This window comes from Balaenoptera ricei, chromosome 7 (genome assembly GCF_028023285.1).
Source record: "Balaenoptera ricei isolate mBalRic1 chromosome 7, mBalRic1.hap2, whole genome shotgun sequence".
In the NCBI taxonomy this organism is placed as follows: domain Eukaryota; kingdom Metazoa; phylum Chordata; class Mammalia; order Artiodactyla; family Balaenopteridae; genus Balaenoptera; species Balaenoptera ricei.
The window spans coordinates 17,298,004-17,320,182 of NC_082645.1; the positions used below are offsets into that span (position 1 = coordinate 17,298,004).

The window sequence follows — 22,179 nt, forward strand, 5'->3', positions numbered from 1 at the left end:
TATTGAGATGATCATATGGTTTTTATTCTTCAATTTGTTAATATGGTGTATCACATTGATTGATTTGCGTATATTGAAGAATCCTTGCATCCCTGGGATAAATCCCACTTGATCGTGGTGTATGATCTTTTTAATGTGTTGTTGGATTCTGTTTGCTAGTATTTTGTTGAGGATTTTTGCATCTATATTCATCAGTGATATTGGTCTGTAATTTTCTTTTTTTGTAGTGTCTTTGTCTGGTTTTGGTATCAGGGTGATGGTGGCCTCATAGAATGAGTTTGGGAGTGTTCCTTCCTCTGCAATATTTTGGAAGAGTTTGAGAAGGATGGGTGTTAGCTCTTCTCTAAATGTTTGATAGAATTCACCTGTGAAGCCATCTGGTCCTGGACTTTTGTTTGTTGGAAGATTTTTAATCACAGTTTCAATTTCATTACTTGTGATTGGTCTGTTCATATTTTCTGTTTCTTCCTGATTCAGTCTTGGAAGGTTATACCTTTCTAAGAATTTGTCCATTTCTTCCAGGTTATCCATTTTATTGGCATAAAGTTGCTTGTAGTAGTCTCTTAGGATGCTTTGTATTTCTGCGGTGTCTGTTGTAACTTCTCCGTTTTCATTTCTAATTTTATTGATTTGAGTCCTCTCCCTCTTTTTCTTGATGAGTCTGGCTAATGGCTTATCAATTTTGTTTATCTTCTCAAAGAACCAACTTTTAGTTTTATTGATCTTTGCTATTGTTTTCTTTGTTTCTATTTCATTTATTTCTGCTCTGATCTTTATTACATTTACTCTTAATAATTTTTTTTCTTATTTTTTATTATAATAGCTTTATTTTATTTTATTTTATCCTCTTTCTTTCTCTCTTTCTATTTTTTTCTCCCTTATATTCTGAGCTGTGTGGATGAAAGGCTCTTGGTGCTCCAGCCAGGCATCAGGGCTGTGCCTCTGAGGTGGGAGAGCCAACTTCAGGACACTGGTCCACAAGAGACCTCCCAGGTCCATATAATATAAAATGGTGAAAATCTCCCAGAGATCTCCATCTCAACATCAAGACCCAGCTTCACTCAACGACCAGCAACCTACAGTGCTGGACACCCTATGCCAAACATCTAGCAAGACAGGAACACAGCCCCATCCATTAGCAGACAGGCTGCCTAAAATCATAATAACGCCACAGACACCCCAAAACACACCACCAGACGTGGACGTGCCCACCAGAAAGACAAGATCCAACCTCATCCACCAGAACACAGGCACTAGTACCCTCCACCAGGAAGCCTACACAACCCACTGAACCAACCTTAGCCACTGGGGACAGATACCAAAAACAACGGGAAATACGAACCTGCAGGCTGTGAAAAGGAGACCCCAAACACAGTAAGATAAGCAAATTGAGAAGACAAAAAAACACACAACAGGTGAAGGAGCAGTGTCAAAACACACCAGACCTAACAAATGAAGAGGAAATAGGCAGTCTACCTGAAAAAGAACTCAGAATAATGATAGTAAAGATGATCCAAAATCTTGGAAATAGAATAGACAAAATGCAAGAAACATTTAACAAGGATGTAGAAGAACTAAAGAGGAACCAAGCAACGATGAAAAACACAATAAATGAAATTAAAAATACTCTACACGGGATCAATAGCAGAATAACTGAGGCAGAAGAAAGGATAAGTGACCTGGAAGATAAAATAGTGGAAATAACTACTGCAGAGCAGAATAAAGAAAAAAGAATGAAAAAAACTGAGGACAGTCTCAGAGACCTCTGGGACAACATTAAACGCACCAACATGCGAATTATAGGGGTCCCAGAAGAAGAAGAGAAAAAGAAAGGGACTGAGAAAATATTTGAAGAGATTATAGTTGAAAACGTCCCTAATATGGGAAAGGAAATAGTTAATCAAGTCCTGGAAACACAGAGAGTCCCATACAGGATAAATCCAAGGGGAAACATGCCAAGACACATATTAATCAAACTATCAAAAATTAAATATAAAGAAAACATATTAAAAGCAGCAAGGGAAAAACAACAAATAACACACAAGGGAATCCCCATAAGGTTAACAGCTGATCTTTCAGCAGAAACCCTGCAAGTCAGAAGGGAGTGGCAGGATATACTTAAAGTCATGAAGGAGAAAAACCTACAACCAAGGTTACTCTACCCAGCAAGGATCTCATTCAGATGTGGTGGAGAAATTAAAACCTTTACAGACAAGCAAAAGCTGAGAGAGTTCAGCACCACCAAACCAGCTTTACAACAAATGCTAAAGGAACTTCTCTAGGCAAGAAACACAAGAGAAGGAAAACACCTACAATTACAAACCCAAAACATTTAAGAAAATGGGAAAAGGAACATACATATCCTTAATTACCTTAAATGTAAATGGATTAAATGCTCCCACCAAAAGACACAGACTGGCTGAATGGATACAAAAACAAGACCCATATATATGCTGTCTACAAGAGACCCACTTCAGACCTAGAGACACATACAGACTGAAAGTGAGGGGACGGAAAAAGATATTCCATGCAAATGGAAATCACAAGAAAGCTGGAGTAGCAATTCTCATATCAGACAAAATAGACTTTAAAATAAAGACTATTACAAGAGACAAAGAAGGACACTATATAATGATCAAGGGATTGATCCAAGAGGAAGGTATAACAATTGTAAATATTTATGCACCCAACATAGGAGCACCTCAATACATAAGGCAAATACTAACAGCCATAAAAGGGGAAATCGACAGCAACACAATCATAGTAGGGGACTTTAACACCGCACTTTCACGAATGGACAGATCATCCAAGATGAAAATAAATAAAAAACACAAGCTTTAAATGATACATTAAACAAGATGGACTTAATTGATATTTATAGGACATTCCACCCAAAAACAACAGAATACACATTTTTCTCAAGCGCTCATGGAACATTCTGCAGGATAGATCATATCTTGGGTCACAAATCAAGCCTTGGTCAATTTAACAAAATTGAAATCGTATCAAGTAAATTTTCCGACCACAACGCTATGAGACTAGATATCAATTACAGGAAAAGATCTGTAAAAAATACAAACACATGGAGGCTACACAATACACTACTTAATAACGAAGTGATCACTGAAGAAATCGAAGGGGAAATCGAAAAATACCTAGAAACAAATGACAATGGAGACATGACGACCCAAAACCTATGGGATGCAGCAAAAGCAGTTCTAAGAGGGAAGTTTATAGCAATACAAGCCTACATCAAGAAACAGGAAACATCTCGAATAAACAACCTAACCTTGCACCTAAAGCAATTAGAGGAAGAAGAGCAAAAAGACCCCAAAGCTAGCAGAAGGAAAGAAATCATAAAGATCAGATCAGAAATAAATGAAAAAGAAATGAAGGAAACAATAGCAAAAATCAATGAAACTAAAAGCTGGTTCTTCGGGAAGATAAACAAAATTGATAAACCATTAGCCAGACTCATCAAGAGAAAAAGGGAGAAGACTCATATCAATAGAATTAGAAATGAAAAAGGAGAAGTAACCACTGACACTGCAGAAATACAAACGGTCATGAGAGATTACTACAAGCAACTCTATGCCAATAAAATGGACAACCTGGAAGAAATGGACAGATTCTTAGAAATGCACAACCTACCGAAACTGAACCAGGAAGAAATAGAAAATATGAACAGACCAATCACAAGCACTGAAATTGAAACTGTGATTAAAAATTTTCCAACAAACAAAAGCCCAGGACCAGACGGCTTCACAGGTGAATTCTATCAAACATTTAGAGAAGAGCTAACACCTATCCTTCTCAAACTCTTCCAAAATACTGCAGAGGGAGGAACACTCCCCAACTCATTCTACGAGGCCACCATCACCCTGATACCAAAACCAGACAAAGATGTCACAAAGAAAGAAAACTACAGGCCAATATCACTGATGAACATAGATGCAAAAATCCTCAACAAAATACTAGCAAACAGAATCCAATAGCACATTAAAAGGATTATATACCATGATCAAGTGGGGTTTATTCCAGGAATGCAAGGATTCTTCAAAATACGCAAATCAATCAACGTGATACACCATATTAACAAATTGAAGGAGAAAAACCATATGATCATCTCAATAGATGCAGAGAAAGCTTTCGACAAAATTCAACACCCATTTATGATAAAAGCCCTGCAGAAAGTAGGCATAAAGGGAACTTTCCTCAACATAATAAAGGCCATATATGACAAACCCACAGCCAACATTGTCCTCAATGGTGAAAAACTGAAACCATTTCCACTAAGATCAGGAACAAGACAAGGTTGCCCACTCTCACCACTATTATTCAACATAGTTTTGGAAGTGTTAGCCACAGCAATCAGAGAAGAAAAAGAAATAAAAGGAATCCAAATCGAAAAAGAAGAAGTAAAGCTGTCACTGTTTGCAGATGACATGATACTATACATAGAGAATCCTAAAACTGCCACCAGAAAACTACTAGAGCTAATCACAATGAATTTGGTAAAGCAGGATACAAAATTAATGCACAGAAATCTCTTGCATTCCTATATACTAATGATGAAAAATCTGAAAGGGAAATTAAGAAAACACTCCCGTTTACCATTGCAACAAAAAGAGTAAAATATCTAGGAATAAACCTACCTAAGGAGACAAAAGACCTGTATGCAGAAAATTATAGGACACTGATGAAAGAAATTAAAGATGATACAAATAGATGGAGAGATATACCATGTTCTTGGATTGGAAGAATCAACATTGTGAAAATGACTCTACTACCCAAAGCAATCTACAGATTCAATGCAATCCCTATCAAACTACCACAGGCATTTTTCACAGAACTAGAACAAAAAATTTCACAATTTGTATGGAGACACAAAAGACCCCAAATAGCCAACGCAATCTTGAGAATGAAAAATGGAGCTGGAGGAATCAGGCTCCCTGACTTCAGACTATATTACAAAGCTACAGTAATCAAGACAGTTTGGTACTGGCACAGTAACAGAAACATAGATCAATGGAACAGGATAGAAAGCCCAGAGATAAACCCAGGCACATACGGTCACCTTATCTTTGATAAAGGAGGCAAGCATATACAGTAGAGAAAAGACAGTCTCTTCAATAAGTGGTGCTGGGAAAATTGGACAGATACATGTAAAAGTATGAAATTAGAACACTCCCTGACACCATGCACAAAAATAAACTCAAAATGGATTAAAGACCTAAGTGTAAAGCCAGACACTATCAAACTCTTAGAGGAAAACACAGGCAGAAAACTTTATGACATAAATCGCAGCAAGATCCTTTTTGACCCAGCTGCTAGAGAAATGGAAATAAAAACACAAATAAACAGATGGGACCTAATGAAACTTAAAAGCTTTTGCACAGCAAAGGAAACCATAAACAAGACCAAAAGACAACCCTCAGAATGGGAGAAAATAGTTGCAAATGAAGCAACTGACAAAGGATTAATCTCCAAGATTTACAAGCAGCTCATGCAGCTCAATAACAAAAAAACAAACAACCCAATCCAAAAATGGGCAGAAGACCTAAATAGACATTTCTCCAAAGAAGATATACAGATGGCCAACAGACACATGAAAGAATGCTCAACATCCTTAATCATTAGAGAAATGCAAATCAAAACTACAATGAGGTATCATCTCACACCGGTCAGAATGGCCATCATCAAAAAATCTAGAAACAATAAATGCTGGAGAGGGTGTGGAGAAAAGGGAACACTCTTGCACTGTTGGTGGGAATGTAAATTGATATAGCCACTATGGAGAACGGTATGGAGGTTCCTTAAAAAACTAAAAATAGAACTACCATACGACCCAGCAATCCCACTACTGGGCATATACCCTGAGAAAACCATAATTCAAAAAGAGTCATGTACCAAAATGTTCACTGCAGCTCTACTTACAATAGCCAGGACATGGAAGCAACCAAAGTGTCCATCATCGGATGAATGGATAAAGAAGATGTGGCACATATATACAATGGAATATTACTCAGCCATAAAAAGAAATGAAATGGAGGTATTTGTAATGAGGTGGATGGAGTTAGAGTCTGTCATACAGAGTGAAGTAAGTCAGAAAGAGAAAAACAAATACAGTATGCTAACACATATATATGGAATCTAAGGAAAAAAAAAAAAAAAAAGGTCAGGAAGAACCTAGTGGCAAGATGGGAATAAAGACACAGACCTACTAAAGAATGGACTTGAGGATAAGGGGAGGGGGAGGGGTGAGATGTGACAGGGTGAGAGAGTGTCATGGACATATATACACTACCAAATGTAAAATAGATAGCTAGTGGGAAGCAGCCGCATAGCACAGGGAGATCAGCTCCGTGCTTTGTGACCACCTACAGGGGTGGGATAGGGAGGGTGGGAGGGAGGGAGATGCAAGAGGGAAGAGATATGGGAACATATGTATATGTATAACTGATTCACTTTGTTTTAAAGCAGAAACTAACACACCATTGTAAAGCAATTATACTTCAATAAAGATGTTTAAAAAAAAATCAACTGTGTTTCTATATAATAGCAATAAACATGGAGAAAATGAAATGTGAAATACCATATACAAAAATTCAAAAAAAAAGAAATATTTAAGTATAAATCTAACAAAACACATACAGGATTTATATATTGAAAGCTACAAAATGCTAGTGAAAAAAAATCAAACAGGATCTAAACAGACAGTCCATTTTCATGGATTGGAAGCTCAACATAATAGATGTCAATTCTCCCTCCAAAAACCTGATTTCTATCAAAATCCCAGAAAGATTTTGTTGTACATTTAGACAAATTTACATGGAAAGGAAGTGGAATCAGAATAGCTAGAAGAATTCTGAAAAGGAAGAATGAAGTGGGGGGAATCAGCCTACCCAATCTCAAGACTTATTATTGATATATAGCTACAGTAATCAAGTCTGTGTAGTATCAGAGGATGGAACAGACAAAGAACCCAGAAACAGACACACATAAATACAGCCAAATGATTTTTTACAGAGATGCAAAACCAATTCCAGAAAGGATTAACAGTCTTTTCAACAAATAGTGATGGGACAATTGGACACCCATATGCAAAAAAAAAAAAAAAGAACCTCAACATAATCCTCACACCTTATTAAAAATTAACTGACAACAGAAAAGACTTGTGTATAAATCCTAGGACTATGAAACTTTCAGAAGATAACATAGGAGAAAACCTTGGGAAACTTGGTCTAGGTGAAGAGTTAAACATGACAACAAAACACAGTCCATAAAAGGAAAAACTGATAAATTGGACTGCATCAAAATTAAAAACTCTGTGAAAGGCACTGTCAAGAGAATAAAAAGATATGCTACTGATCACATATCTGACAAAGGATTCCTATCTCAAACATATATATAAGAACTCTCAAAACTCAACAATAAAAAAATAATAAAAGAAGTAGAAAATGAGCAAATGACATGAAGACACATCTAACTGAACAGGATATATGGATGGCAAGTAAGCGCATAAAAAGATGTCCAACATCACAAGCTATGGGAAATGCCAATGAGGATCACAGTGAAATATCACTACACACCTACTGGGATAGCTAAACTAAAAAACAGCGACAACAGCAAATGCTGGTGAGGATATAGAGAAAGTAAACCACGCATACACTACTGATGGGAAAGAGAAATGGCAGAGAAACTCTGGAAAGCAGTTTGTCAGCTTTTTAAAAAACTAATCATATACTTAACCATACATTCAACTCAGCAATTACATTTTTGGGCACTTATCCCAGAGAAATAAAACTTTATGTCTGCATAACAACCTGTACATGAGGGTTCACATAAGGTTTATTGGTAACAGCCAAAATCTAGAAACAACCAAAATGTCTCCCAATAGGTAAACGTTCTTCAATACATAATGTGGTACATCCATACCATGGCATACTACTCAGCAATAAAAAGGAACAGACTATTGACACATGCAACAATTTGGATGACTCTCAAGGGCGCTGTGCTGAGTGAAAACATCAAAAGATCTCAAAAGATCACATGTTCTATGATTCCATGAATATAACACTGTGGAAATGACAAAGTTATACAGATGGCAAACAAATCAGTGGTTGACAGGAGTTAGGGAAGGGGAAGAAGGGTGTGACTATAAGAAGGTGTAGCAGGAAGAAGATATTATGAACAGTTTTATATCTTGACTGAGGTGGTGGTTATACAAATCTACATGTATGATAAAATGACATGGAACCAGACATAAACATTGCACCAATTTCAAATTCCTGGTTTTGATTTTATCTACCATGTAACAGCTGGGGAAATGGGCGAAGAGTACATGAGATTTCTCCATATTACCTTTGCAACTTCTTGTGAATCTATAATTATTTCAAAATTAAAAGTTAAAAAAAAAAAAAAAATCAAAGTGCCTTCCACAATAAAGACTGCTATATGTAGCACTGAACGCCTGGCACCTCTAACTAGCGGACACCACAAGGTATTTGGCATGTGATTTTTTTTTAAGGTTTTGTTTTAGTTTTTTCAAAATAAAAAAAGCATTTTTTCTGATGATAGAGAGTATTCAAGTAAATCATTAAGTATAAACTTGAATCATCAAAATCGTATTACCATGATTCATTTTTAGGTCTATCTTAAAAAGAAAATGTGAACAGGAAGATTATAAAGCAGTTGCTTTATTTTAGGAAAGCAAAAGATGACAACAATCTATTTAAAAAAGAAAAGTTTAAAGAAGAAAAGGGTTTACAGTACATTTCTGACTTCTCTGATACTGGCTGGCTCAAAGTTTTCTTTTGTTTTAAAAGGACAGTAAAAAAAAAAAAAAAAAAGGACAGTAGCACAGAGACCCCAAGTTTCCCTCACTTGGATTCTATAAGGCGAAGATTTGCTCCCTACCTCAGGGGTTGGTGCAGCATAGGCTGTGTAAGGAGGTGGGGAGGAAACCACGGCAGTCTCATCATACATGACTTCTGAGCCAACATAAGCCTTGAGAGGAGAGAAAGTATGAAAACAAGTGAGTTGCCGCAAAGCAACTAAAGGCTCTTACGATACTATACCCTTTTATTTAGCAAATAAAAAAAATTAAAAGCCAAAAAGTTTAATCTTTGAAGAGGAAATATACCAGCTCTCTGAGAAGCAGTAACTAGCAGGACCACCTTCCTCTTGCCCACCACCCAGCACTCCAGTGTCCTTTGAATTCCGAAGGATGTGGTCCTCCTCAGCCACCAGCAGGGGGCAGAAGTAGAGTTCTCACTGCCCAAGAAGGCCACAGGGCCTCCACTGTTACCCAGGCCTTTTAAAAGATGTTACACCACTCTCAACAACCCTTCTGTTCACAAATAAAAATCCTACAATCTAAAACGTAGCAGTCAGGGATATGTTCTACATTCACAACCTGGTTTTTACATTAAAAAATTTAAAAATCTTTCAGTAAATTACCCCCCAGTGGAAAACAAAAATATATGCACTCTTTTTAAAAAAAATCCACATGAAGAATCACCTTGGCTCTTGCCCCTAACTATATGAATCATCAATACTAACTTCATTCAAGTAGAGGATTTTCATCAAAAGAAAAGGAGCTGTAGAGTAATCTTAGGAGGAAGAACAGTCCTGGGCTAACAAAAGTAGGAAAAAACAGCATTTGGATATTAATTCTTTTTACTTTCTTTTCCCACCTATACAAATTCTTTAAAAAGCACCATCTACCTTTCTCTTTTCTTCCTAGAGAAATAAAGGAAAAAATAAAACCCTATCTGAAGAATGAAAATGTTGACCACAGAGGGAATTGCCTTTGATTCCCTGACAGACACCAAGATGGTATCACTAGCCTCTACAAATGGGGTTTACTGTCTCAGTTACTTCCTAAAGTCAGAAGAAACTAGAGACAAGTACAAGTCCCAAAAATGTTTATTTCACAGGCTGAGATGCTATTCATGAAAAGGACCCTGTGGTCCTTTTTGTGCCTTCTCTGTAAATGACAGCAGAATTCAAAGTGTTGCAAATCTTTGTGAGATACAACATTTCTCAAAAACAAACACTGGGACCAGTGTGCCTGTGTTAGGAGGGCTCCTCCTGCCAAAATGTTTTGGCAAAATCCAGCTTCCTCACGGTCAGCAAAACACAGCCTGCCTATCTCTGCTTGCTCATCCTGGGCCGGATGGCAAAAAAACCCTCTTCCCCATTTCCCTTCTTAACCTCCTGTTCTCCCGTTTGTTACAGCAAGACTATGTGAAAACATTACTAGTGACTGCAATTAGCAACTTACTGTGTTTGTCCTGGAATCCTGAAGTGTAAATTTCCAGGCCCTGAAGAAAAGAAAACGAAAGCGGTACTTTATTTGAGGCAATCCAACATCTATCTCAACGGTTCTCAAACCTGCATTGGCATCGGAATTTCTGAAAAAGCTTGTTTTAAGAACAGATCTGAAGCCCTTGCCTCAAGACCCACTCAATCAACTCATCTGAGACATGCACTAGGAATATATGATATGTAAAGAAATAAATCTATAGTACATATGTAATATTTAAAGCATAATCTATTCTACAGTTTTTCCTTTACTTTTTAAATAAATGTAAAATGTACCATGCTTAACTATACTAGAACTAGCTGTATCTGTTCATGTTATACACACAGATCTATTTGATTTTTTTAATGGCTACATAATGTTCCATGATATGAGATTTAGACGGTCAGCAATATTTTGCAATTAAAAATAATGTTGGTATTTGAGAAACTGACCTACAACGTACGTAAGTTTAAGGTGTACAACATGATGATCTGATACACATATATCATGAATTGATTACCGCAATAAGGTAACACCTCCACCCCCGCACATGATTACCTTTTTATTTCTTCTGGTGATAACATTTAAGATCTACTCTCTTAACTTTCAAGTATATGAGACAGTATGATTAATTACAGTCACTATGCTGTACAATAGATGCCCAGAACTCACTCATTTTACAGCTGGATGCTTGTACTCTTTGTCCAATATCTCCCCCATTTCCCTCAACCCCTGGCAAACACCATTCTACTCTCTACTTCTATGATTTTGGCTTTTTTAGATTCTACATATAAGTGAGAACATATAGTATTTTTCTTTCTCTGACTTACTTCACTTAGCATAATGCCCTCAAGGTCCATTTAGGTTGTTGTAAAGGCAGGGTTTCCTGTTTTATGGTTGATTAATAGTCCATTACCCATGCATGCACAAGTGTGTGTGTGTGTGTGTGTGTGTGTGTGTGTGTGTGTGTATCACATTTTATTTATCAATTCATCCATCATCAGACACCTGAGTTGTTTCCATGTCTTGGCTACTATGAATAATGTGAGAAACACGGGGGTACAGCTATCTCTTGAGACAATGATTTAATGTCCTTCAGATATATACACAGAAGCAGAAGTGGCACTGCTGAATCATATGGCAGTTCTATTTTTAATTTTTTGAGGAACCTCCATACTGTTTTCCATAGTGGCTGCACAAATTTACATGCCCACCAACAGTGCAGGTTCCCTTTTCTCCACATCCTCACCAATACTTCTCTTTTGCCTTTTTGATAACAGCCATTCTAAGGTGCGAGGCGATCTCACTGTGGTTTTGGCTTGCACTTCCCCGATCATTAGTGATGCTGAGCACCTTTGGAAAAACGTTTTTTCAAGTCCTTTCCCCATCTTTTAAGTGGTTTGGTCTTATGCTATGGAGTCATACAAGTTCTCTATATATTTTAGATACTAAACCCTTATCACATAAACGGTTTGCAGATATTTTCTCCTATTCCATAGGATGCCTTGTTATTTTTCTAATTGTTTCTTTTGCTGTGCAGAAGTTTTTTAGTTTAATGTAGTCCCAATTTGTTTACTTCTGCTTTTGTTGCTTGCACTTTTGGTGTCATATCCAAAATCACTGCCAAGACCAATGTCAAAGACCTTTTCCCCCATGTTTCCTTCTAGTAGGTTTACAGTTTACGGTCTTACATTTAAGTCTTCAATCCCTTTCAAGTTAATTTTTGTGAGTGGTCAAGACAGGGAGTAAGTCCTTTCTGAAAAATCTGGGTTCTACACTCTTCTAAGCATAATTCCTTTGAATGTCTTATGCCGGGGCTCGCTTATCCTTCTCCGCCTTCCAGTGCTCGGAAATGACAAGCCCTGGGGGAACCTTCCAGTCTCTGCTAAGGTCCCAAGGATATCATAGTCTCAAGCGTTTTTCCTTAGCTTTTTCAAGAAGTATCAGCACCTCTACAGACTGCAGTGTACTACCAAAAATTTTTAAGATTTAATTAGCTCATCTTGTTACTGCTTCTGGGAGTTGCGGTATGGTTAAAAACCGTGATACATCTCAACAGAATCTTCTATGTCATTTTCTGACTGTCGCTCTTTGTATTCTGTGCTTGAAGTTGAACTTCTTTATTTGGCTGTCGCTTCTGAATGTCCTCCCCTTCATTTCACCAGGTAGTTGAGGAAGATGACACAGATTCATTTACCCCTTTTTTCTCAGAGGTCTCTGTAATGGGTTGAATTGTATCCCCTGCAGAAAGATAAGCTTAAGTCCTAATCCCCAGTACAGGTGAATTATTTAGAATAGGGTCTTTGCAGATGGAGTCAAATTAAGATGAGGTCATACTGAATGAAGGTGTCCTTATAAGAAGAGGAAATTTGGACACAGACACACAGCGAGAATACCATGCTATAACAGAGGCAGAGACTGGAGTGATGCAGCTGAAAGCCAAAGAACATCAAGGATAACCGGCCACAACCACAACTAGGTAGAGGCCAGGAAGGATTGTATCCAGAGTCTGAGAGGAAGCATGGCTCTGCTGGCACAGTGATGTCAGACCTCTAGCTTGTGGAACTGTGAGAGGATAAACCTGCTGTTTTAAGGCACCTCGCTTGTGACACTTTGTTACAGCAGCCCCAGGAAACAGTCTCCTCTCCTTTACTTTTTTACCTTTCTGTGTCATTTTATTTCAAGTGTGCTTCCTGTTAACAGAATAAATAGCTGGACTTTGTATTTTCTGCCCAATCTCAGATCTTATCCTTTTTAAGGAGAATTTAACCAACTCACATTTATTGAAATCACAGATATCATTGGTCTAATTACTGCTACTTCATCTCCTGTAATGCTTTATTAAGTTTACCTGCTGGGTTTTTTTATTCCTCTAGTATCACCCTCCATCGTTCTCTCCCTTATTGTACCCTTAAAATTAGACACATAAATAAAACTCTATTTTTCCATACAGGTTAAGAAAAAGTCAGCCTTCCATGCCAAAAAGGCAAGTCCTTCAGTGTACTTTTACCCCTTCTCCTTCCTCTATGACAAAAAAGCCTCCCACATTTTGTTAAACTATTCTAAAATTTTAGTTCTAGATATTTTTTCCACTACTACTTAAAGGAACCGTCCATACATGTGACATCTCAGTAGAACAGAGCAGTTAAGAACAAAGGGCTATGAAGACAAAGGTTCAAATCCTGAGTCTAGTCTACTAGCTCTAAAACCTTGGGAAGTATGGTAGGCAGAATGATGCCTCCTCCCTACAAAGAGATCCATATTCTAATCCCCAGAACCTCTGAAAATGTTACCTCACCAGGCAAATGGACTCTGCAGCTATACTTAAGGTTAAGGACCTTGAAATGCGGAAGATGATACTGGATTATCGAGGCTGGCTCAAACTATTCTTAAATCCTTAAAAGCATATAACCTTCCCCAGCCACAGAGAATCAGACAGATGACAGCAGGAGAAGGGCTCAGGCCAGAAGCCAAGGAATGCAGGAGGACTCTTGAAGCTGGAAAAGGCAAGGAAACAGACTGCCCCCTAGAGCCTCCAGAAGGGATCATGCCCCTGCCAACACTTTGAAACCTAGTGTAGAACTCTGACCTCCAGAAATGTAATCAGAAATGTGTACTGTTTGAAGCCACTAAGCTTGTGGTAATTTATTACAAGAGCATTAAAAACTGATACAGAAAGTTACTTAACCTCGCTATGCCTCAATTTCTTACAATGGAACAGTATCCACTTTATAAGATATGGTGAGGATTAAACAACATACATAAAGCAGTTAGCACAGAGCCCAGCGCAAAGTAAGTGTTCAAATTATTAAAGAGTAAAAATATAGACCCAGTTTATAAAAAAGTAGCAAACTGGCTTGACCTGTGTTCATTTCTCCTTTAGTCTTTAGGAAAGGTACATCTTTTCCGGAAAGTGCCATTTAGGATTCACTAATATAAGTGAGAAGAATGTAAAAAAGAAACTACATCTAGGATTTAAAATAAACCCTAGAGACCAGCATGGAATAAATGCCTATACTGAGGATGAACATATATGTGAAATGCAGGGGCAGGCACTCTGACAAACTGGTCAGCTGGATTTTATAAAACTGTCACATATATATGAATATTTTAATATACAGGAATATTATAATAATCTCTGTTAGTGAATTCTCACAATGCCCAGAGTTAACCTTTGTTAGTGGTACAGTGTGGACAGGAAAAAAAAAAAAAATCAGTGTTTTCAAGATTCTGATCCTACATCAATGCTAATGTTAACAGACTGAGAATTAATAAAGTTGAGTTTTCCTTCTTTGTGGTTCCATACCCCTTCTTCAGAGATGGCAGATGGAAATAAGAACCACCAAAAGAAGAAAAGGCTATATAATACAGATGTCAGTGCTTTTTAAAAAGCCATTTACATAAAAAGAACAAGATTTAAGGGGAATTCCCCAGCAGTCCGGTGGTTAGGACTCCACGCTCTCACTGCTGAGGGCCCAGGTTCGATCCCTGGTTAGGGAACTAATAGCACACAAGCCATATGGCACGGCCAAAAAAAAAAATTTAAGAACCCACTTAACTATGCCCATCGCCCAATGTGCATCTAGTAATGAAAAAAGAGAGTGCAAAGTGACTGTATCTAATAGTTTCTGCCATACTCACTACAATGGGACCCTGCATGGGCAGCTCTGCAGAGGCAGAAACTAGGATCAGGGTTATCAGACGTGGAATAAGACTCTTAACATTTCTTTCACACAACCTCTGAGTCACTTATTCTGCTGCCTACAGGAACACTCCACCCCCATTCTTCTCCCTTCCTCATAACTGGAATTAAAACAGAAAATACTTTTAAAATTAAACACACTGGGAAAAAACTTACAAACAATCATCTGTGCTTTCTGCACAAAGACTGATGGTTTTCCCATCTCGGCAAACAATCTGCAGCAGACAGTCTTTTGGCTTCCCATCTGGAGGCTGAATATCTATGAAAAATATGTAGAATACAGGAGTATTTATATAGTTTTTTTTTTTTTTAAGGATTTCTTAACAGCTCAGATAAGCAAAGGACCAGAACTTCAGAACATTACAATTATAAAACATCTTTGTTCTGCTGTACAGAACCAAGCACATGAATCATTACTCCATTCTAATTAAACTTCCTGCAGGAGAAACACGTAAGCCTCTTCTAGAGCGCAATCCACATATGGTGATATACAAAATAGCCCAGACATTAGAAGAATAAGCACAATGAAAAGTGTTGCAAAGCATCAGTTAACAGAATACTTACTGCTTTTATTCACAAAGCATCAAACTAGATCGCTGCTTTAAAAGTGAAAATCAGTTGTTTAAAGTATCTCTGTGTACCAAGAAGTAAGACCTATGATATCTGAGCCTGGTTTAAGTAAGGATTTCAATAGCTAGTCCATAGACTTGTGCTTCAAGAACTTATAGGGGCAGGATATTATAACACCAATGGTTACTACAGCAGCCTCTTTATTCCAAATAGCAACAGAGCTAATAAAACAAACAGGGAAGTCTACATATGCCATTAATTAGAAATAAAAAAGTCTATGCTTATTAAAACAAAAAAACTATTCCTTCAATAGTTGTTATAATTATATTGAAAGACATCATGGATTTTAAGAAACTGACTACAGTTGTTACCAATAAGCCAGTTTCTGAGTCACAAAATCTATACTGCCTAGGGTAGCTCCATCCTTCTTGGGGTTCTCAGCACTCTGGTTCCTTAGTTTTCCACCACCTTCTCCATGAGAGAGAACGGAAATGTGGACTGATGGGTCTAATTCAGAGGAGAAAATTAATCTGCTGACCCACATGGGTCATAATCCAAGTGTCTGGTTTCACCTGGTTACCTCTTCCCAGATGAAACCCTTCTTTGGTCTGTAAATGAAAGCAGAATGGGTAAGGAAGAAGAATCAACTCCCATCAAGAAAGCAGAAGGGCAGGCGACAGAAGCTGGACGAGACAGACCCACTTACCCCGACATTCGTGTCCCGTGCGGATGTTGATGCAGTCCACGGGCATGTGGACCTTATCTTCCACACTCTGCCGAGTTTGGTCATCATAATAGATCAGGTGACCATCTGACCACAGGTCAAACCAATTCTTCTTCCAGCGCTTCAAAATAGTACCTGAAAGAAAGTGGGAAATGTTGCCTTTGAGTGGAAAAGCAAGGACTTTGTCCTCTAATTCGCCAGTAACAGAAACAAAAGAAACTTTCCTCTGGTCCCCAAAGTATACCTGCATACAATTGCCCAGAGCAGTCCATCAAAATGGAAGTGAAAGCAGACCCAAACTGCATGAACACCCACGCTGTACCAGGGTTGCATGCAGCATGCTCTAAGATGAGAACTTCGATCTTACTGAGAACACTGCCAACTTAAAAGTCTCAAAATATTTAAAAAAAAAAAAAAAAAATTCAATAAAACTTTGATTTTGAGCTAATGAAACATGTCTAACATTTAACTCTCCATGTGGTATATCTAAACCTTCCCAGTAGTATCTAACTGCTAGATTGAACTGTAAAGTTTCTACATACAAATAACAGTAATACCTTCCTCTTCTGGAAAAACTTCTCTTTTTCTTGAAGGGTCTTCACATATACTCTTCTCTAACACTCACCTTCCCTTACAGCCCACAGTGTGGGGAGTCTCCCTGCCTAAGGCTATGCAGAGGCAGGCTCAGACACTGGATACATCCACACCCAGGACACTGACCCAGGCCCAGGGCCTGACTCCTACCCAGCACGCATCCGTCCTACTTACTACCTCACACGTCTCCGTCAGTTTGAGAGAATTCATCCTTTCATTTGTAATCTTGGACTAGGCATCTAACTTTATAAAACTCTGATTTCCTTGTCAGCCAAAAGGGAAAACTAAAAGTTATCCCTGCACCTTTCTCACATCCATACGCTACCGGCTGCATCTTTTGTTCCTATAGATCCCACCCTGTTCATGGCCAATGTGCACAAATTCCATTGCATGTGCCTCTCCTTATGCACCCATGTCTGCTACAGGTATCAACCAAATACTCATCCCAGCAGCCTTCCGAATTTCTTTTACCACTATCAAACACCCACCTTGCTGAGAGCACTTGCCTAAACTGATAAATAAGTGACACCCAGCATCCATTTAACTGGCAGTGCCTGAGCTGTGCAGAAACTACCAAAGAGAGCCACCCAAACACAGACAGGTGTAATCACCGGGTTGGGGAGTTCTCCCCAAGTATCGCACCTGCCATCAAAGCCCTGACTGCAGAACCCTAAATTAAGCTGTCCTCCAGAGTCCAGATACTGAGTCCTAAGAGTCTGCCAATGGCAAGAAAAGGAACCCTGAAGACAGCGGTGCATATATGTAACTACATGTGTATCTCTGCTGCTCTGCAACTCAGTGAATATAATACAACTCACCTCATTTTAGTTTATTATGAATGATACTTCTGCTTTAGCAAAGACGGAAAATCAACCTACACATCGGGAGATGGGGAAATGGAGTAAGTCTTCTGAATACACACTTCTGAGATAACCATAACTAAGTGGAAAAGTCTGTACAACTTATTTACAGAACTCCTATTTTGTGTACATCATCATGCTAAGCACTGATGGGAAGCACAAAATTGTCAAAAGGGTCACTGTTCACTTACGTTGACAGAGCATTTACATTGAGTTATGCTGGAGAAAGGAAACTTGCCCTCAAAGAGTGCAGGAAGGGAAGGCACATCCTCCAGGTCTGAGCAAGGCTCTCCATGTCCCCTGACCATTTTAGGATCACAAAACCCAAGACAAGGAAACTTACACAAACATTGGGGCTAGATTCCAATATGTCAGGACTTGTTTTTTTTTAAGCCAGCAATACAATAGCTGCATCTATTCTTAGACTACAGAACTGTCATAGACCTTGAAAGGACACCTGTTCAGCTCCAGGTCTGAGAACGTAAAACTAGTAATAGGACAGACAGGCTGAAAGCTTGTCTCCTGGTAGAAAGGGTGTTGATGTTGAAACGAGACAGTCCTGAGTCTGAATGTAGGTTTGCCACCCATAGTTAACATTTGGACCAGTTACCTAGTATCAGTGAACCTCTACTTCTTCAACTAGAAGCTGGGGTAATGCCACCTACCTCACAGAGCTGTTGTGATAATTATATTGATATAAAAATCTGTAAAATGGGAATACAAACAAGCTTCATAAATAGTTTTTATAAACCGTCTAAGGTATGCAAGTCCATTCTTCATTGCTAGACTCAATTTTAGCTAAGCATTGAAGCTATTCCTTAAATACAAATTCATATCTGAACAATACAGTATATATCACCACTCAAGCTTTTGCTGGAGTCATAAACAATATACTAGTCACTTTTCCCTTAATGCTGCTCTTTCTAGAAAGACAGCAGAATAATCTGCTTACTCTTTCTGCAATAAACAGAGCTGCTTCTTCCTGCTTTAAAACATACTATGAATCCTACTTCAGGTGGCAGCCTCAGAGATAAGCAGAGTTAAGTATATGCAGGCCCATAGAGATAAGCCTAAGAAAATGAACTCAATCCCATAAAAAAAGAACTGAGTCCCTTCTCCAGAGTCCTTTTGGAGACACAAAAGATTTGGTTTTAGATAAACTCGTTCCCTCGGGTCAAATCTTAATCTATAATTAAAGACTCTAGTATTTCAGAATCTGGTCACTGTTCAATCCCCGGATGAGACAGGCGTTCCCCACAAAGCGAGCAGTACCTCCATGCTAATATATTAGCTCAGCTCCATGGTAATATATCAGCTCCGCTTGGGTAGACCCAAGAACCTCAGGTCAGCCATTAGTAATACAGCATGGTAGGGACTTCCCTGGCCATCCAGTGGTTAAGATTCTGTGCTTCCATTGCAGGGGGCACGGGTTCCATCCCTGGTTGGGGAACTAACTTTGTCGCACCTCATAGCCAAATAATAATAATAATAATAATAATAATAATATAGCACGCTAGTGAGAAAAGAGAAACCAGCAGGGACTACTACTGTCCCCTGGTTCCTGTCAAGGCAGCAAGCAAGAAGCTCCACGTGTGCAGAAAAACGGTTCATAGAGCTCTAAAAATCTGCAAGAGGAAATCCAGGGCAACAACATTAGTAAGACTTTGTTATTTGTTTGTAAACACTGGCAGTGTCAGCCACAGACAGAAAGATGTGCCCTAAGGCAACACTAAACCCAGCCCAAGGGGCTCATGTCCTGTACTTACTCTGTCTCAGCAACCATCCACTCTTCACAAACGCCATCTTTTCACCTGTAGAAGAAGAAACAGGCAGGTTCAAAATTATACCCAGAAAAGAGAATGACTCGTATGAGCTGTTTTTACTCACAACACTTCTGACACCAAAGGTGTGGGGTTTCTCCATACCAACAACCAATTTTCCAATTCTCAGGACACCAACGGGAGGTCTAATGATTCAATTAGATTCCGACACTAACCACCTGGAGTTAGCATCAGACCTCACAGGTTAAGGGCTCAGTTCCACAAGAGTGCTCCCACTTTAGACACAAGTCCTGGGCCACCCATATTTCTGATCTATAAATTGGGGGTGCCCACAACCCCCTCCTGAGATTCGATAATTTGCTAGTATGGCTCACAGAAGTCAGGAAAGCACTTTACTTACTATTACCAATTTATTATAAAAGGATACAACTCAGGAACAGCAAGGTGGAAGAGATGCAGAGGACAAGGATTGGGGGAAGAGTGCAGAGCTTCCATGCCTCTCCAGGCACCATTCTCCCAGCATCTCCATGTGATCACTGGAGCCCTGTCATTTAGGGGGTTTTAAGGAGGTCCCATTAGGTAGCCATGATTGATCACATCACTGGACACTGGTCCTTAAGCTCCATCTCCAGCCTCTCTGCCATCTCTGGAGGTCCAAGGATGGGGCTGAAAGATCTTTTTATTTTTATTTATACATTTGTTTATTTTATTTATTTTATTTTTGGCTGCGTTGGGTCTTTGTTGCTGCACGCAGGCTTTCTCTGGTTGCGGCGAGCGGGGGCTACTCTTCGTTGCAGTGCACGGGCTTCTCATTGTGGTGGCTTCTCTTGTTGCAGAGCACGGGCTCTAGGCACGTGGGCTTCAGTAGTTGTGGCATGCAGGCTTCAGTAGTTGTGGCTCACGGCCTCTAGAGCACAGGCTCAGTCGTTGTGGCGCACGGGCTTAGTTGCTCCGTGGCATGTGGGATCTTCCCGGACCAGGGCTCGAACCCGTGTCCCCTGCATTGGCAGGCGGATTGTTAACCACTGCGCCACCAGGGAAGCCCCTGGGGCTGAAAGTTCTAACCTGCTCATCACAAGCTTGGTCCCTCTGGCAACCAGCCCTATCCTGAAGTTATCTAGGGGCCCATCATCTCATTAGCATAAACTCAGATATGGTTTATGAAAGGGGTTTATTATGAATAAAAAGACAACAAAAAGACACCCCTAGTACCTCTATCTCTCAGGAAATTCCAAGAGTTTTAGAAGTTCATATGTTTCTTATTATATCACAAAATCACCGCCCTTTGGTCTAACTCTCTATCCTTAGCCCTTTCAGCATCAGCTGAGGAAAGGACCAAAGCCATTTTACCTCACTGGCCACCTGGAATTTACCCAGTACCTCCTTAATACGGCCAATACAACCCCCAACACGCACCCCAGGCTTTAGCCTCAGCACCCTGCCCACTTTACTAAGTCTAACTCCACCTACATCTAACAGACATAAAGCAGCCCTAGAACACAAAGAGTCAGCTCTGTCAAGGACTTGTGGCTTCTCCTAACATGCCTGGTATCATGAGGCTCTGGGGTCCAGCTGCCTCAGCCTTACCCCTGGTGTGCCCTAACAGCTGCACACAGCCCAGTAAGGTGCGCACTGGTGTCAGCAGGTGGAGTGGCCAGGTCAGAGCAGAACACCAGAAGTCATGGAAAAAAAGGTTGATAAATTTAACTCCATAAAAATAAAAATCTGAGTGGCAAAAAATAAAGTCAAAAAGGCCAATAAAAGATTAAGAAAAATACGTTTTACAACCATATATATGGCAGCAGTGAGTTAATTTCCTTCACATACAAAGCTCACTTATAACAGAAACAGCCATCATTTGGCAGTTCACAGGAAAAGAAACATGAATGGGCAAAAAGCTCATAAGCTACTCCATTTCTCTCTCAATTCAACTAACAAAATTCAAATCACAAGTTAACAATATTACCTATCAGAGGGCCACAAATGAAAAAAACTATGATACCCAGAAAGGAGAAAGCATAATGGCAGGAATGAAAACTGTTGTAACCTTTTGGGAGGGAAATTTGACAATATCCCTCCAAATTTTAAATATTCATATACTTTGACCTAGCTATCTCACCATTACTAGAAATATGCCTCATTAATACACATACACAGGTTCACCAACACATGTATAACACTAGCCCCAACCAAAGGGCTCCACGAAAGAGGACTGCTTAATGAGCACCTCCACCCATGGCAGATCATTATGCAGATGTGAAAAGGAATGAAGTAGAACAGTGTGTGCTGATGAGCACACGTAGCTGACACCCACACAACTGTTTTCTGGAAGGAATCTTAAAAACTGTTAACAATGTGTACCTCTGAGGAGAGGAACGAGGCAGTGCTGCATATGTGTCAGAAAAGAGGGTGACTATTCAGGCCTATTATACCTTTCTGTACTATTCAAGTTTTTTAAAACAATTTGCGGGGCTTCCCTGGTGGCGCAGTGGTTAACAATCCGCCTGCCAATGCAGGGGACACGGGTTCGAGCCCTGGTCTGGGAAGATCCCACATGCCACAGAGCAACTAAGCCCGTGCACCACAACTACTGAGCCTGCGCTCTAGAGCCCGCGAGCCACAACTACTGAGACCGCGTG

General features: G+C 39.3%; 1 protein-coding gene across 5 annotated transcripts in view; it reads right to left on the reverse strand.

The window, feature by feature from the left end:
• Nucleotides 1–22,179, reverse strand: part of PLEKHB2 (pleckstrin homology domain containing B2) — a 53,648-nt gene that overhangs the window by 20,132 nt on the left and 11,337 nt on the right. For 4 of the 5 annotated variants that reach the window (XM_059927726.1, XM_059927725.1, XM_059927723.1 and 1 more), the window contains exons 2-6: nucleotides 19,526–19,570; nucleotides 16,288–16,440; nucleotides 15,168–15,270; nucleotides 10,289–10,328; nucleotides 8,920–9,009 (exon numbers count right to left, since the gene is read on the reverse strand). In XM_059927726.1, coding sequence (XP_059783709.1) covers nucleotides 8,920–9,009; nucleotides 10,289–10,328; nucleotides 15,168–15,270; nucleotides 16,288–16,440; nucleotides 19,526–19,562 — 423 coding nt within the window. In that variant the 5' untranslated portion in view covers nucleotides 19,563–19,570. Of the gene's footprint in view, nucleotides 1–8,919; nucleotides 9,010–10,288; nucleotides 10,329–15,167; nucleotides 15,271–16,287; nucleotides 16,441–19,525; nucleotides 19,571–22,179 lie in introns of those variants that run through there. The other variant, XM_059927727.1, reaches the window with a different exon arrangement.